Genomic DNA, 17115 nt, shown 5'->3' with positions numbered 1-17115 from the left:
ATTAAGAAGAAACATTTTTGGGTTCCTTTGTAACAGTTTTTTCCCAAATATTTCCAATGTACAGGCACCGACTTTCTACAGATTTATTATATGTATATACATAGATTAGATAGATAAAGAATAGATATATCTGTTACATATTATTTAGTTTGCTCATTTAGCGTTTGGATTGAACATACGAAGCAATGCAATGTAATTTACAGTAGTATTTATATTATACGTATATAATATATAGTCACACTTTGTGGTCATTTTTTGTGATTTTTAAGTAATATTAGTTACACAAAATGAGCTGCGGCTCAATATTGGAAATGTAACTGCGACGCTGAATAACGTTTGGTTTACAATCGGTTCCTTGCCATGATGATGTCACCATTGCCGAAGTGGCCGCGCGGTGCGGGCGCCTCAGGTACCTCATGTGCGTCGATAGTAACACGCCACTAAGTACATATTTTAAGAACAGAAGAGGCCGCTTTAAGACAACTTTAGGGCTCCGTACCTCAAAAGGTAAAACCGGCCAAGAGCGTGTCGGACACGCCCGAACTAGGGTTCCGTAGCCATTACGAAAAAAATAGGTTATATTTTTCCAAGGATTTCGTATTTTGTACGGAATATTCCAAGTTTAGGTTTAATGAAAATTTGCAATTTAAAGTTGAATATTTTGCAAAAAAATCACAGAATCGAAAAATCGTTTTAGCAACCCCTAATGGTTTTGAAAGACCTATCCAACGATACCCCACATTACAAGGTTGGATGAGAAAAAAAAAACACCCCCACTTTACGTGTATGGGAGGTAGGTACCTAATCAAAAAAAATTTTTTTTAAGTTTATTGTACCATTTTGTCGGCATAGATCACATAGGGATATATTTGTGCAAAATTACAGCTTTCTAGCTTTGATAGTCCTTGAGCAAAGCCGCGGATGGACAGACAGACATGGCGAAACTATAAGGGCCGTTTTTGCCAATTTGGCTACGGAACCTGTATCACCCGCGTGTCTGTCAGTTTATTTTTTAAAACATATCAATCGACATATCAATCAAATGAAAGGGTTCGCTGTGAGAATATCAATGACATTTTTTTTAATTTAAAATAAATAATGTTGAAGTTATTTAAGAAAAACAATTATGACGTTAGCTCGTGCTGAGGCACCAACTTCAAACTGATAGAAAATAATTTTAATGGCTTTAAAGTTAAATAATTCCATAACAATTTCCCTTTACTCGCTTGGTTCCTGGTTGGATTACCGATTTTAAGATATTTTTTTTTGTGATTTAATAGAGAAAATAGTTTTCTAGATTCCGTACCTCTGTTGGCAAAAACGGAACTCTTGTAGGATCGCTTCGTTGTCCGTCAATCAAAATCTTTAAGATACTTCGAGTTGAATAGCACGGATGAATAGCAGCAGACAGACAGAGAAACTGATGGACAATAAAATACTCTACAAAGATATCCTACAGTTAAATGTTTCGTTTTTATTTTACCGAACCTAAAATGACGTGTGTCAGGGAATTTCGAACAGTTGATACCTACTTCACATATTTACTACATAGATGAAGTCCAGTCGCTTCCTGTTTGACGAAAAAAACGGAGGAGGTTCTCAAGTCGACGCGTATATTTTTTTTTTGTATGACCACGCATAACTTTTTACAGAGTAGTCCTATTTTGATGATTCTTTATTTATTGGAAAGCGTATACCCCGATAGTGGTCCTATTTCAATTTGGAAAAAATATTCCAACCCTAAGGGTAGGAAAACAGGGGATGATTGATTGTTCAGTCGCTGATTGTACAGTATGACCAGGCATAACTTTTTACAGAGTAGTCTGATTTTCATATTTTTTTTTTATTAGATAGGTTATACCTTGAAGTTGGTATTATATACATTTGAAAAAAAAAAACACCCCAAGGGTGGAAAAAAAGTATAAAATAATAACTTTTTAACAAAAAAATTGAACCGTCGAAAAAACTGAAAAGTCCTATAGTCGTCTACCTGATGGGCTTCTATCACTCCTCCTGGCTCGTGCTGAGGCACCGACTTCTAACTGGTACCTAGATTAAGGTCAAACAAAAAAGGTATTATTTTTTGCTTTTCAGTTTTTTCGGCGGTTCAATTATTTGTTAAAAAGTTTTTCAACTAATGCACTTTTATATAAAATAATCACACTCTATAGTTTACGCTTAGCAGTATACAGTGTGTTACCGGCAGCCAGGCTTTTTTAAAGGAAGTTAAAGTCATAATTAAAGTATAATGTCAGCTGTCATTTACACTTGCTTGCCAATTTACTTTGCTATAAGTACATTGCTGGCAATTATAATTTTGTTGGAAAGTCAACGAAGTCTGAATTTTAGTTTACTAATAAAATTAATGTCATGGTTAAGTTACAGAAATACGTTAGTTTAACATTCCTTAAAAAAAGCCTGGCTGCCGGTAACACACCGTAAGGTGTACAACGTTGAAACAAAAAGCCTAGCTGCCGGTAACACACTGTATGGTGTACAACGTTGAAACAAAAAGCCTAGCTGCCGGTAACACACTGTATGGTGTACAACGTTGAAACAAAAAGCCTAGCTGCCGGTTACACACTGTATGGTGTACAACGTTGAAACAAAAAGTTTTCGCGGCTTTCCAAGCTTTATTTTTCATATTTCTAACTGATTAGATTACACCACGCTGTACTTTTAAATTTTATTTTTAATACAGAAATGCAGAAATGAGAAATGTTCATGGATCGTGCATATTTCTTTAAAAAATGTGTATCAAGCGCTTCGCGGATTTCATCCGATGACGACACTGACGAACAGTTAGTAGAACTACTAAGTTTGTCTTTAGACGCAACACTTCGGAGTTAGTAGGTAAATATATACGTACACATAATCATTTTCATACTTGGCATCAGTGGCGTAACGTAAAAAAAATAAGCAACTCGGTAGGAATAGAGTTACAGCGCCAAACCAAAGCCATAAAATTCACCTGTGTTTATTTACAATACAAGCTTTCATATAAATAACCACATCCGTTTAATTTAGCAAAAGTTTCATTCCACAGAGTTATCTGCTAAGCCATTAACTTAGCGAAATAGTCATAAAATGAAGCTAAAATAAAATGGTAAAAGTTACGTAGGTAGTGCCTATTTAACATGTTTTAAAAAGTAACGGTTCAGCAGATAATAATAACTTTATGAAATGAAAGTGACGTATAAATACGTTTTGCCAAAAATATGCCGCTGCTACGGAAATACTTGCACTGTTTGAAGTTTACCTATAACAAGTAAGTTTGATCTCAGACAGTAGAACATGAAGGTTTAAATTTACTTGGCACCAACACCATAATACAAAACTTATATCAAATGAATTAATGAATGAAAAATGAAACAGTATTTATTTGACATTATTTTTTTACATAGTTTTTTTGCACATAGCCCTGCAAAACTGTTTACACAGTTTGTCTGCAGGATACAGTCTCTATAAAAATATAAAATAATGTAATGTGTAATTTATTCTTACATAAACTTTTATAATTTATTATTGATACAACTATGTCTTATGGAAGAGTTTCTACTCAATACTTTTTAAGGATCTTTTTAAATTTATTTTTATCAGTTTCTAGGCGGATGTTATCAGGTAAGCTGATATACAAATACGGTGGATATGTAGGTAGAACTCGATTGGACAGTAAGTATTTGTCATACACATCTAGAACTATAGCACATTCCGGTCGCAAGTAAGAAACATACGAATTAAATTTCCTAACGGTATGCAATAGTAATTAAGAGTAAAATTAACAAAACACCTTGCCCTAAATCAATATCAAGTCAAGATTTTATCGTGAACACCCGCTATAGGTAGGTACTAAAGTTCCTTCGTGACGGGCCGCCAAACGCTAAAGTTGGGCAATAACGAGCCACAGCCGCGGCTCTGCCTGCGAGATTAACGACCACTTCGCGCCTCGCCAGCGCCAGCTTAGGTCTGGCCCAAACAAATCAAAACAACGCCAAATTACTTCACAGAACTTACCTGGAGCCAAAGACATCCAATGGACAACTTAAAACAAAAGAGTGCTAATTCAAATAAACAAAACCTAAACAGTAACTATCACGTGAATGCTCCAGTTAATATTAAAACTAAACTCGCAAAACTTCTACCGAAACGAGATAAAGTTTTATCAAAGCTGGTATTTATTACCGGAAAAAGTAAATTCACATTCAAAATTTGGGCCTAAGAAATTTTAAATCCAAGTAACAAAGTGCGGTGTTTGAAAATAAACCGTTGTGTTTTAACGTTGAATAATTCGTTGTTTAGTTTCGCGTTCCCGGGGGTTGCCGCGCCGACGGATAGGGCAACACGACCCCACTGCCGGCAGCTCACTCACTGCGGACCTTATATACGGCCTGAAGGCTTCATTGCGCGAAAAACCTGCGCATTAAACCCTGTTTTCACCTCTACTCTACCTGCACGCCATTTGCATTTTAACCGTTTTTTGACGACATATTCTATAAAAAGCCAATTAGTTGCACAGCTCTTAAGTATATCTGACATCTAATTTTTAAAATAAGTGCCTCTTACAATTACATCAGTATTACTTTTAGTATTTTAAGTTTTTTACCATTAGACGTATGTCAGACATTACTGGTCAACTTCCCGGAACCGCCACAAATAGTTCCATAGCCACGTGTCGAAAGACAAAAAGTGAAAACGGTAAAGCACTTCACGAAATTGTCGACAGCTGTAACAATGTAGAATGGTGGAATCAATATGGAAACAATAATCCGTTTAACATGGTTATTCAATTTCCTATATTTAGTTTCCAATAACCTGTTTTGCCTCTTCCATCAAAATTTGTTCAAGATGCGGAAAATAACCTGTCATGTTATTACTTTTTAGGGCTCCGTAGCCAAAAATGGCATAAACTGAACCCTTATAGTTTCGCCATGTCTGTCTGTCCGTCTGTCTGTCCATTCGCGGCTTTGGTCAGGAACTATCAATGCTAGAAAGCTGTATTTTTCACGAATATATATGTAAACTATGCCAACAAGATGGTACAATAAAAAAAAAACATTTTTTTTAGGGTACCTCCCATAGACGTAAAGTGAGGGTGATTTTGTTTTCTCATTCAACCTTATAGTGTGGGGTATCGTTGGATAGGTCTTTTAAAACCAGGGGGTTGCTAAAACGATTTTTCGATTTAGTGATATGTTTGCAAAATATTCAACTTAACTAAAACTTTTAACTAACTTTGCATTAAAATCGAGCGTCCCTCAAAATCTTGAAAAAAGTCAGTATGGTAGTAGGTTTATCAAACTTACAAGGAAAACTATAACGGTTAAGTTTTATTGAGAATTATTAGTAGTTAAATAGTAAATAGCAGCCTAAGGTATAAAATATACCTAAACTTGGAATATTCCGTACAAAATACGAAATCCTTAGAAAAATATTACTTGATTTTTTTCTTATCCTATTTCGGGCGTATCCGACACGCTCTTGGCCGGTTTTATTTCATGTGTATTTTCATGTATTTATTTTAATACTTGTGTAAATTTTATTGTATTTGTGCCTCTAAGTCGATCTCTGAATTAGATTGATATGAGTACATTGTATCAACTAAAAGTACAAGCAACAGACATAAATTTGACTTGATTGGATACAAGTAAATAGGTAATATAGCGAAACAGTGACACGTAAATACGATGAATAGATCTAATCCACAAATCCAAATGTTATCATAGTCTGTGATTTCATGGCATACAGTTCTACAACTGAACCTGTGCATTCACTCAAAATATTGACATAGAAACTTGGAGAGCGCAAAACCAACAAATATTTTTCATCGAGTTCTAAAAAGTTTTTGATCGAGTTCTGAGAAAGCTTATCTGAAATGCAGGTACAGCCTAAGAACTTTAGTGCTGATTGTTAGCCTCTCAAAAAACAGTAGAATAACGGAATGCACAGCGAGAAAATGTATGGCAGTTTTCAAATGGAGCCGCGATTTTCTTGGCAAAGAGTCAAGGTGGTAGAAAGACCGATCTCATATAAGTACCTACGAGTACATGGAAATAGAGACAAGCAAAAAAAAAAGCGTTGGGTGAAAGCATTTGTATTTATGGGATCATTAGCATAATACTTACAAATATCTAACATCGCCGGGAATTGAACTCAGAGCTTTGTGGAGCTTTGTGGTCGTTAATTTACCGTTTGTTTATCAATTAAACATTGTTACTTAGTACCCAATTCTACGCATTAAAGAATTGCAGTAGATAACAGAGGTTTTTGTGTATTCATGAGTCTGATTGTTATTCGATACAAGAGTTCTTGGAGCCCATTGTATTTTGCACAAACAAAGCGACGCTCATAATTATGATCCTCAGAGTTTTCCAGGACGTGTAGGACACTATTGAGTAACTTGAGAATTTTTAGTACATTATTATGGCATATTATTTTCTTGACATTTTATATGTAGACAATAGAGCATATAAGATTACAGTGAAAGGGTGGTAAAGGGCAACGCAGTCCGTCGCCTGCGTTGGCATAAGCGGAGAATATTGATTGTCACTTGTTTTACTAAGATTTCACGGGCAGTGAAAAGCTGACTAGCCAAATTCTGTTCTTTGAAAGAATTTTGTGGATAGGTAAACTGACCTTGTTTGTATTCGTGTAATATTCACATCGATAAATATCAAACGTACGTATTTAATACGCTATACTTACTGCAAGCAATAAGTATGTAGGTACATAATATTATATATTTCAGCTAGTATAAGTACCTTTAAGACTCGTTATTTGAGGTTGAACCTTGAATATCATTTTCTTTTTCTAGAAAATTTCAATGGAATCTAACTAAAGTAAAAGTATTAATGTCCTAAGAAAGTAGAGATACCTACCTATATTATTACTGTACTTACATTTAAATATAATTTATATTTTCGTAATGGTTTCTTAACCATAATAATTATTTTTTACATAAGTCAGTCGTTTATCAAAATTAACAAATTTTCTATTTGACTAACATTATGAAAATTTCGCAGGACACGAAATCATCTCCGCGCGCGACGGTGATTCTGTGCTCGCGGGTAATTTCGTATCATCATCGTTACCTAGGCCAAGGCTACGAAAATAAAGTAAATGCGTTGGAGAATAATAAATCTATCATCATTAGGTAAATAATCTATCAGTCCCAGCAAATTTGAGCAAATGTGTCAAGTTAAAACAAACTACTTTGACTGAATCACGGCGTAAACCATTAATTAATCAACGAGTCGGTACGACCGAAGCAGAAGAGCTAAAGGGTGTACGGGCGAGTTATCAGTGAGGTGAAGATAAATTCATACATCGAATTTAGGTTACCTCTGAATGTTCTGGTATGAGAGGCCTCCTCCGCAAACTGGAGTCCTGATAGCGGGGCGGCAGCACGGGATCCTCGCCGGAGACAGCGCGCTGGTACGACAGCCGCCGCCCCTTCGAGTCCAGCCGAGGCGCTGGCAGCATGTCCTCCGGAATGCTCGAGAAGTCCTGGTACGAGTGGGACGCCTGCATCTCCCGCCCCGCCTCGTCCTGAGTCAGGCGACGCAAGTAGTTCGTCAAGCCTTCGCTGGCCACCCATGTTACTCTGAGAAATACGAGTAAGTCTTCAATTAAAACACAGGCAAGGACCTATAAAAACCTCTCGATACCCCGTCTCGTTGTCATGTCAGGCATATTGGCAATTATTGTCAAGTCTACAGATGCACAACATAACACTTCTAACTTTAAAAGTAGTTCTGAGTATGTAATGAAATGTACACACTTATGAAATGTACTATATTGCTTTTAAAAAATTACGCTCATCATATCACTAAGTAGCCCATGCTTGATGCTCACGCTATTTTGGTATACAGTTGTACCAAATAAGCAATGAATAAATACTTAAATGTTTTCTACTGTTGAGGTTTTGTATCAGCACTTATTATGTAGGTAGTAGAGGTACCTATCTCAACTGATGTAAATGAATAAACTTTATTATAACAAAAAAAAATTGCTAGTAGGCTCCATCGTCGCATAACAATGAATTATTTATTAATTACATTCAGCTTTTTGACGTCATAAAGGTATGAGCAAATAACAACCTCGTCTCCGTGTAAGCTTCAGATGAAACCATTGTAAAATTAAAGGACAAGTAGGTATTATAATTCCAATAACAAGCGAGAGCTCCTTACAGTGTTAAGGCCAGGTCGCTTCGTAGGGAATTCAAGTAATTCAGACCATAGTTTTCGAGAACATCGTCAATTGCTGAAGAAACTTAATAAATTTATAAAATAAATCTCGGAGGTACGAAAAAAACTGCACTCTGAAAAGAATTACATTTCGTCAACTTTCAGAGCTCCTCAAATATTCACTTGGGTACAGACGAACAAACTGATTCATGTAGGGGAGAACTTTTTAATTATCAATTTCAGTATGATTTCTTTAACAAAATATATTTTTTTTAATTATTATTACAAGCTTATTACAAGTACCTAATATGGGATGTCAACATCACCACAGTATAATATACAGGGTGGCCCATTTATTTCGGTCAGTATGGGAAAGTCTGAAACTATACGACATACGAAAATTTCTTCTTACGAACCATGACATCGATTTTAATAACAAAAAAAAACTGCGTTCATGCATTTAAAAAAAAAACCTGTACTCAGCTCGGGAATCGAACACGGTTGTTTTGAAAAAAAAAAAAACTTACACTATTTCTATTTAGATATCGATTGTGTACGTCTTAAGAAGTAAATGTGTCCATGAAACATTATGTCTAAAATGAAAAAAATGCATTGTTTTCACATACTTTAATTTATTTTAGTAAGTGTTCGAAGTGTCCACCGTTTTTTTCAATACACTGTTCAACACGGTTAGGTAACGATCTTATTATTGCATCTTGACATGGTGAATTTGCATTAAAATTGACTCAATGGCTGCTTTAAAGTCTTTTTAACGGTATCATAGCTTGTTACATAGAGGTACAAACAACCATAGAGACAATTTTACATGCCAGAATTTGTTGAATATTGTAACGGTGGACACTTCGAACACCTACTAAAATAAATTAAAGTATGTGAAAACAATGCATTTTATTCATTTAAGACATAATGTTTTATGGACACATTTACTTCTTAAGACGTACATAAACATAATCGATATCTAAATAGAAATAGTGTGTTTTTTTTTTCAAAACAACCGGGTTCGATACCCGAGCTGAGTACAGGTTTTTTTTAAATGCATGAATGCAGTTTTTCTTGTTATTAAAATCGATGTCATGGTTCGTAAGAAGAAATTTTCGTATGTCGTATAGTTTCAGACTTTCCCATACTGACCGATATAAATGGGCCACCCTGTATATTATACTGTGGTGATGTTGACATCCCATATTAGGTACTTGTAATAAGCTTGTAATAATAATTAAAAAAATCTTTTGTTAAAGAAATCATACTGAAATTGATAATTAAAAAATTCTACCCTACATGAATCAGTTTGTTCGTCTGTACCCAAGTGAATATTTGAGGAGCTCTGAAAGTTGTAGAAATGTAATTCTTTTCAGAGTGCAGTTTTTTTCGTACCTCCGATATTTATTCTATAAATTTATTAAGTTTCTTGAGCATTGACGATGTTCTCGAAAACTATGGTCTGAATTACTTGAATTCCCTACGACGCGACCTGGCCTTAACACTGTAAGGAGCCACATGGCTCAAGGTCTCGCGATGCCCACGCGTCTGTGCAACCAGATGCAGGATAATCGCAGCAACAGTTTGCTCCAGGGCGGCACGTCGGCGGCGCTAACAGCCGAGCCCAAAATCTTGCGCGAACGCGGTGCGGATTGCGACTGCTCTGCCCCTTCCACTCTTGCCGCGTAGCAGTTTATGCATAACGGCCCTATACTACGAAGTGCAAAACTCGAACTTCGTATGTTGCCGTCCCGCTGACGCTTATGAAATTTAATACGCGAGTGAAAGAGATGGTGCGATACGAACTTCAATTTGCGAGTTTCGTAGTAGCCCAGCAGAAAATCACTTGTCGAGCCTTCAGTCGCGCGTAGTCGTGACTCGCTTCCCACATTGTTGTTTGCTTACCTGTTAGATCTGGAAGTTTTCCTACGCCGCTGACCGAATGCTGAGTCAAGCCCCGAACTCATGGATATAGCGCGTGAGTTTAAAAGGGAATCCTGGTTGTAGGTTCCATTAGTACCTGAAATGCAGAAGTGAACATTTCATAAAAATAAATATAAAATTTCCGTAAATGCTATGCTGGTGGCGTAAAAGACTACTAATTCTTTGGCTCGTACAAATTCCAGCGCGGATTAGAATACGATACGTTACGAATCAGAAAAAATATATAATTTTCACCTCACTAGCTCGAAAAAGCTTCCTTTATCCTTCGAAACCTGCGTGGTAAGTCGCTTTTTATCATCTTGGCTGGAAAGAGTTTTTGAAATTCGAACGTTATCGTGAACGGGTGCCCCCTTGAAAATACATATCGACCGCTTACTTTCAGAACTTCGTCTCTGGCCACATAATATTACTTTAGAATCATCTTTATGGTAAGTACGATAGTGTTGATTTGTTGTATACAATTCGGGTACATACGAGGTTGAGGAAATAAGCGTTGAATATTGACTTGTTCACAAAGAAAGTTCGTCATACATTGTTGAAGTAATATTTAAATCTGTTAATTAATCTGGTAAATTATTCTTATTACTTACTAAACATTTATTTAGTAATAATAAAGCTCATTTCAGTTTTTTGAAATTATTCCCAATGCGTCTATAATTACAAAATAAAAATACAGAACAAACAAGAAGAAAATAGGATATCAAATGATGAAAAGAGTTTCGGAAACACCGGAAAAAAGCACAATTACACGTTCTGAAACGTGGTTTGTCATAAATTATTTCATTAATATAAATGCGTAAGTGTTTATACCAAAAAAAAATATAAATTGTATTTATTAATACCAAAAAAAATAGATAACATTTATTTAAATTTTGTTCTATTACCTACAATACAAAATATAATACAATACAATACAATAACTCTTTATTGCACACCAACACAGTAAGCATTATAGCAATTGTTGTTCATCATCATCATCATCCCAGCCTATATACGTCCCACTGCTGGGCACAGGCCTCCTCTCAGAACAAGAGGGCTTGGGCCATAGTTCCCACGCGGGCCCAGTGCGGATTGGGAACTTCACACACACCATTGAATTGCTTCGCAGATTTGTGCAGGTGCACGATGTTTTCCTTCACCGCAAAGCTCGTGGTAAATTTCAAATGTAATTCCGCACATGAATTTCGAAAAACTCAGAGGTGCGAGCCGGGGTTTGAACCCACGACCCTCTGCTTGAGAGGCGATAGGTCAAACCACTAGGCCACCACGGCTTTTTTGTTGTTATGACTAATGAATGTTATATTTAAAGCATAAGCTTGGTAAAAATATTAAATCCGTTTTTATGCTAAATGAGTGTGATTTTTAAACGTAGTAAAATGAAATTATACTAAAAGTTTGTATGACGATTGAACGGCACCCTTATCACAGGGTGTGAAACGTTGCAGATTATTTAGAATGGGAACTCACTGTTAGGACTGCCCTGAGTGCCGCCGGTGAGCGGTTGGCTAGCGGAGAGCGCGGTGCAGCTGCCGACGCTGTCGGCCTCCGACGCGCCCAGCGTGGAGCCCGAAGCCACGCTCGTCGCGCTGCCCCGTGCCTCCTGTCACCAACACGTAAATCATATATCAACAAATAAGACGCCATGTTGAACGACAATTTGCCATCTGCATCCACCGATTGCCCGCAAGTTGGCATAATAATATTATTATCAAAACCTCTGTTCACGTATTACCATAAAACTGTAAAACATTCTTCCTTTTATCTTAGGCCTTTTCTTTTTAATATTTAGACCTTTTCCAAACGCTTCTACCATCATAACGAACAGATGTAGGTAAGCCGGTAAACTTTATCTATTTTTTTCATAAAACAGAAACACCGGATAAACGACTAGAAAATTGTAAAAAAAATATAATTACTGAACCGATTTTGATATAATTTGCTTTAAATAATACAATACATGCGTTTAAAGAGTAATAATAAGCCATCTGATATTGCTGCCCTCATAATAGTACCTACCATCCATAATATGTTTGCTAGCTGTGATAGATTAGTACATTGTGTCTTAAGGGTGGTAAATAAGGAATTACGAACGAGAGTCTATTAGAAGCCTGAAGTAGAAGACTGAGGGTTTTAATGAGTCGATGTTCGTATTTTCGTAATTCTAGAACCGCCCGTGCGACATACAATGTTTTTCATCACATTTGCGAGTAAAATTGTATATTTGTAAAATAAAACTAATATTTTTTTTTTTAAATTGCCGATACCGCTGCCTGCGCTCTTGGCAGCGCCAGCTGCCCGCCGCCCTCCCGCACGCCAGCATGAGCAGCACGCCATGCAGTAACAGACTCATTTACCGACCTTGGGCTTCATGACAAGAAAATTAGTACGGGCAATGACTCATTTACCGACCACGGGTTTCATGACAAGCACATTACGGTCGAGGGTTTTATTTGGGGGGTTGCAAGCAAGGTAGCCTGCATGTTACGACACTTTTTACGAGCAAGTGTGATGAAAAATAATATGCAATAAGTAAATATGGATATGGTATAAAAAGGTACGTCGATTTTCTGCTAATTGTAATAGGCTTAAACAAGGACTAATCGGAACAGTTTTTTTTTTAAGGTACTTACGTAGTAAATTTCGGCTTATTGTTACTTAACCGGAAAGGCCGTACCAGTATAAGCTAAGTGATTCTGTCTGCCCCCATCGAGTTTGGGCCCGTAATTTTTATGGATGGTGTGGCTAGGGATGCAAGGTTGTTGTAATATCGATAAAAATATCGATAATTATATCGAGGTACTAATGAAATTATCGATAGTTGATAATATCGATGATTTTGGTCTATAATATCGATAATATCGAATTTATTTAAATTTAAGTAAAAAATATGCAGTAAATTGAATAAGTGCTTCAAGTATTATATATTAGCAGTTTTTTACATACTTTTTCATCGAATGAAAATTAGAAATAATAATAATAATATAGAAAATATACAATGTCCAGATAAAATCCAGAAATATTTCTTAACATTGCATAACTCATTATAGCTGCCAGTACTTGGCATCAATTGATCCTAAAAATAGAAGCTTGGCTAACCTTTTCCCATGAAGCCTATTGCGTGCTTGGGTAACAGTGGCCCCTGATTTTTTTTTATAGGATATGATATCGATGTTATCGTATCGTTATAGCGCAAATATCGATAAAAATTTAAATATCGATAAAGTGAAATTACTCCAAGAGAAAATATTAGTATTGAATATTCTATGAATTGTTTTCGGGGAAATGAAATTCGATAAATAGTTTATCAACATTTCAAGGGGCACCCATATGTAAGTATATAACTAATGTCAAATCAGTCGCCAAATAAAAGAAAATTTACTGATTTTACATAATATTGTACCTAACATAACCCAACCTACATGTTATACCTACTTATAGGTTATCGTGAAAACTAACTTGATGCAACTCAAACTAAGACATTCAAGGACTAAAGTTAAATCCGAGTTAGTGCTAAGCTTGGGCTAATTAGTATTAAAGTTAATAAACTGTAACGTAATCCATAACTCTGATTTAACGATAGGTAAGCGTCGAGTCCCAATAATCAATCAATGGTTATATATATTAATATTAATTTACATTTTAAAGCATTTGCAATTGGTGCTCTGTCGAAATTTTATTGTTGTAGAAAAACTATCCGTGGATTGACATTGGGTCTGGAAATTAAAAAATCATCTATAAGTACATATTAACACTTGAACACTGAATTTCATTAAAATTCAAAATAAAATAATTGTTATAAATTGCGTTGTACCAACCTGCTGACTATTCAGAGTACTTTTGCTATATTCGTCGCTATCCATAGTCGTTGTTTCATTTAAAGACTGAAGTGAAACTGACATGGATCCTCTTCTAATGACTGGTTGGGACTTGCTACTTAAAGACTGTCTTTTAAAAATCTCAGTAGTATTTCTCAAAAAACTATCCATTTTCTTTCTAAAAAATGATGATTTTCTTTCTAGAGGGGATTTTCCTATTGAATGAAGATCCATATCTGACTGCGACAATCCTTCGCGTCTGGTCAGCATAGTATGGTCTAAGGATAACTTTCGCTCACGAGTTTTTACGATTGCGGGACACGCACTATTTCTTTTACTTCGTGGTTCTGTTTCAAGGACGGTTTCATTGTCTTTTGTAATTTCTTGATTAACCTCGTGGTTTATTTCTGTATTATCCATCGGTGAAATCAATTGAGCTTCGATGATGTCGGTCTTAATGTCATCACTGTCATCACCAGGTTTAAAATCGTTTACTTCCTTAGTTGTATTCTTGATTTCGTCTTGATCATTAGTCAAAACTACTTCGCTACCTTGAGTTATTTGATTAACTAAATCTGAATTAGTTGCTTCCTGCAGATCATCAGGCAATAATACGTTTTGTATGTCATTGTTTACATCTAGCTGGTCGTCTTGAACATCGATAAAGTCATTATTATTCATAACAACACTACCTCGTGGAGCTTTAATCCGCATGCTGCTATTCATTTTCACAGACCTTAATATTTCCTTTATTTTAATATTTTCTTTGATAGTTTTTACATCTGTTATAAATAAAGGGGATTTGTCCTTGTCCACATGCTTCATCGGCTTTTCTTTCTTTGATTTTTGACGAAACCTATCCATCTTGTCGCCTTTAGTCACTACTTTCACTTTTAATACACTGTTTTATAATTTGATCGCATATTAAAATCTCTCAGCTGTGTTACTGTTACTACTCATAGTTCGAGTTTACTACAACCTACAACATAGGTACTGTTTATACAAATTTTCCGACCGCTGACATTACACCTGTACAAATCATTTGAATAACACACGAGGAGGTATGACGAATACACTTATCAACGAACGCGATTTGATTTAACACTCGCGGTGTAATCGCAATGGTAACACAGTTTCACTTCTAAAACATAAATGTAACTAGTAGAAATCTAGTTTTATTCTAATTTTAACTAAGAATTTTCCATCACTGCAAACATGACCGTATTGATATCACAAAAAGAACGACGGTACGTACTCAGCAAAAGTAAACAGGTTAAGAAATGGGTATGTCCTTGTCTTATCAGTAGGTAAGGTACTTACTACAAATGATATTAACCTGGCAATTGCTGCGTGTAAACGAACGTTCATAAAGAATGAAAAGATATTTAGGAATTTACAGTTAGCAGATGCATAGACGGTTTTTTTTCTCGATTTTGGCTAAATAATGTAATGGCCGTGAGACTTCAAATATAAAGTGGTGGATTAATTACGTCTTAAAGCAAGAACTGTGCTCGTTTGTAGGTATGTATAGAGGCACTTCTTTTAGGCACTATCAGTGTAGCAATATCTGACGTGTTTTGATAATTATTGATAACAACACAAGTTATCTTCAATTTACAATTGATCACAATCCAACTTTCGCATTCATAATAAATACTTTTTTTATTTCCCTTGGTTGCGGACGCTCGTAGTGTCTAAATGTACCATATTAGGTACGGCATATTAAGACGTTTCCTACTTTGACTGAGGATTAAAAAAAAATACGAAGATTCTAGATGTAGTAAATATTTTATTTTAGGGATATGTCTTTTAAGATGGATGTAGGATATAAGTTTACTTCGTAGCTTTTAATTTATAGAAAGAAACGTTATTTCGCTAAACCCTTACCCCCTTATTCATAAACGACAATCAAACCTATTTTAGTTAAAATGCCGCTAAAATTCGTTTGTCCTTATCTGTCACTTCGACATTTGTATTTGTTAGAAAGGGACAAAGCATTTGTTAGTTAACATAGGCTTGTTAAGTTTTATGAATAAGGGGGTTAGTGTGTCCCTTATTCCGTACTAAAAATTGTCTCTGAATTTAATTCCGGGAGTCGTTGTAGGTAATTCCGTGATATCTTTAAAGTTCACATTGTTCATCCATCTATCAAAATAATTGACTTAAAATACTTAAATGATGATTATAATTACGAAATAAATAAAAAATGTTGTATTGCGTGAATTGGAGGAATTATAATTAGAGGGGGAAATTCATTATACTCTACTTAATCTAAATTAAAATGGCAAAATGAAAAACTTCAACTTAATAATTTGAATATATCAAATAATAAAATAACTTCTAGAACCAAAGCAAAATTAGATTTTGTTTGATAATCACATTAAAGTATGATAGTCACTGACCCATCATTTACATCTTAACGGCTTTTGAAGCGTTTCGGCGTATATTTGGATGAGGCCATTTTCTACCTGAAAAATAAAATTGCAATTTTATCTTTACTTACTGATATAAATAGGACCTTGTTATTTTTTCGTTTTTACGTACGATTTTATTTGCGTGATTAGATTAATATAATATGTTACCGACAATATGCATACGTATAATCTGGCATTCTGTGAATACATAGGCATCTATACACCTATTCAGGTATTCAATACATATTCATATTAATGTATACACATTGCGGTAACAATATATATGTACCTATTATATTATATTTATATCTATAGGTATGTATTATACCCATGCAAATTTTATCTTTTTAGTACCTACTAATGATCAATGAGCTAAACCGTGGACGGACTGACGGACAAACGGACATGGTGGATAAGGGTTCCTAGTTGACTAAGGAAGCCTAAAAACAGAATGGATCCATCCCCATAGTATTTTTTAATTATTGTACATATTTTTCTATTCTTCATATATATACCGGAATAAGAGCCCTTAGTACAAAAGTCGTGTAAGTACTTAATTACGAGAGTCAAAAAAAACATAAAAAAACAAGCCATTTTCTTAATAGATTGGAAGATAATATAACATCGAAAGAAATAACCTTTGTGCTTAGACTTTATAAAATAGAATAAATTTAATGTCGATGCCATACTCCATTATTTCGTACGTACCTACCTATGACTTAACGAGTACCTACCTACGAGTATACATTTCGTACTCAA

At 35.3% G+C, this 17115-nt stretch overlaps 1 protein-coding gene across 6 annotated transcripts in view; it reads right to left on the bottom strand.

Moving 5' to 3' along the window:
* Positions 1-15488, bottom strand: part of LOC141433512 (uncharacterized) — a 109712-nt gene extending 94224 nt beyond the window's left edge. For 2 of the 6 annotated variants that reach the window (XM_074095581.1, XM_074095623.1), the window contains exons 1-4: positions 13943-15201; positions 11595-11727; positions 10089-10203; positions 7339-7600 (exon numbers count right to left, since the gene is read on the bottom strand). In XM_074095581.1, the coding sequence (XP_073951682.1) occupies positions 7339-7600; positions 10089-10203; positions 11595-11727; positions 13943-14806 (1374 nt within the window). In that variant the 5' untranslated portion in view covers positions 14807-15201. Of the gene's footprint in view, positions 1-7338; positions 7601-10088; positions 10204-11594; positions 11728-13942; positions 15202-15278; positions 15401-15432 lie in introns of those variants that run through there. The other 4 variants (XM_074095614.1, XM_074095597.1, XM_074095589.1 and 1 more) reach the window with 4 other exon arrangements.
* Between the last annotated feature and the right edge of the window lie 1627 nt (positions 15489-17115).

Source organism: Choristoneura fumiferana, chromosome Z, assembly GCF_025370935.1.
Source record: "Choristoneura fumiferana chromosome Z, NRCan_CFum_1, whole genome shotgun sequence".
NCBI classification, from domain to species: domain Eukaryota; kingdom Metazoa; phylum Arthropoda; class Insecta; order Lepidoptera; family Tortricidae; genus Choristoneura; species Choristoneura fumiferana.
The sequence above is the reverse complement of the archived record's forward strand: the minus strand, read 5'-3'. Positions and strand labels throughout refer to the sequence as shown.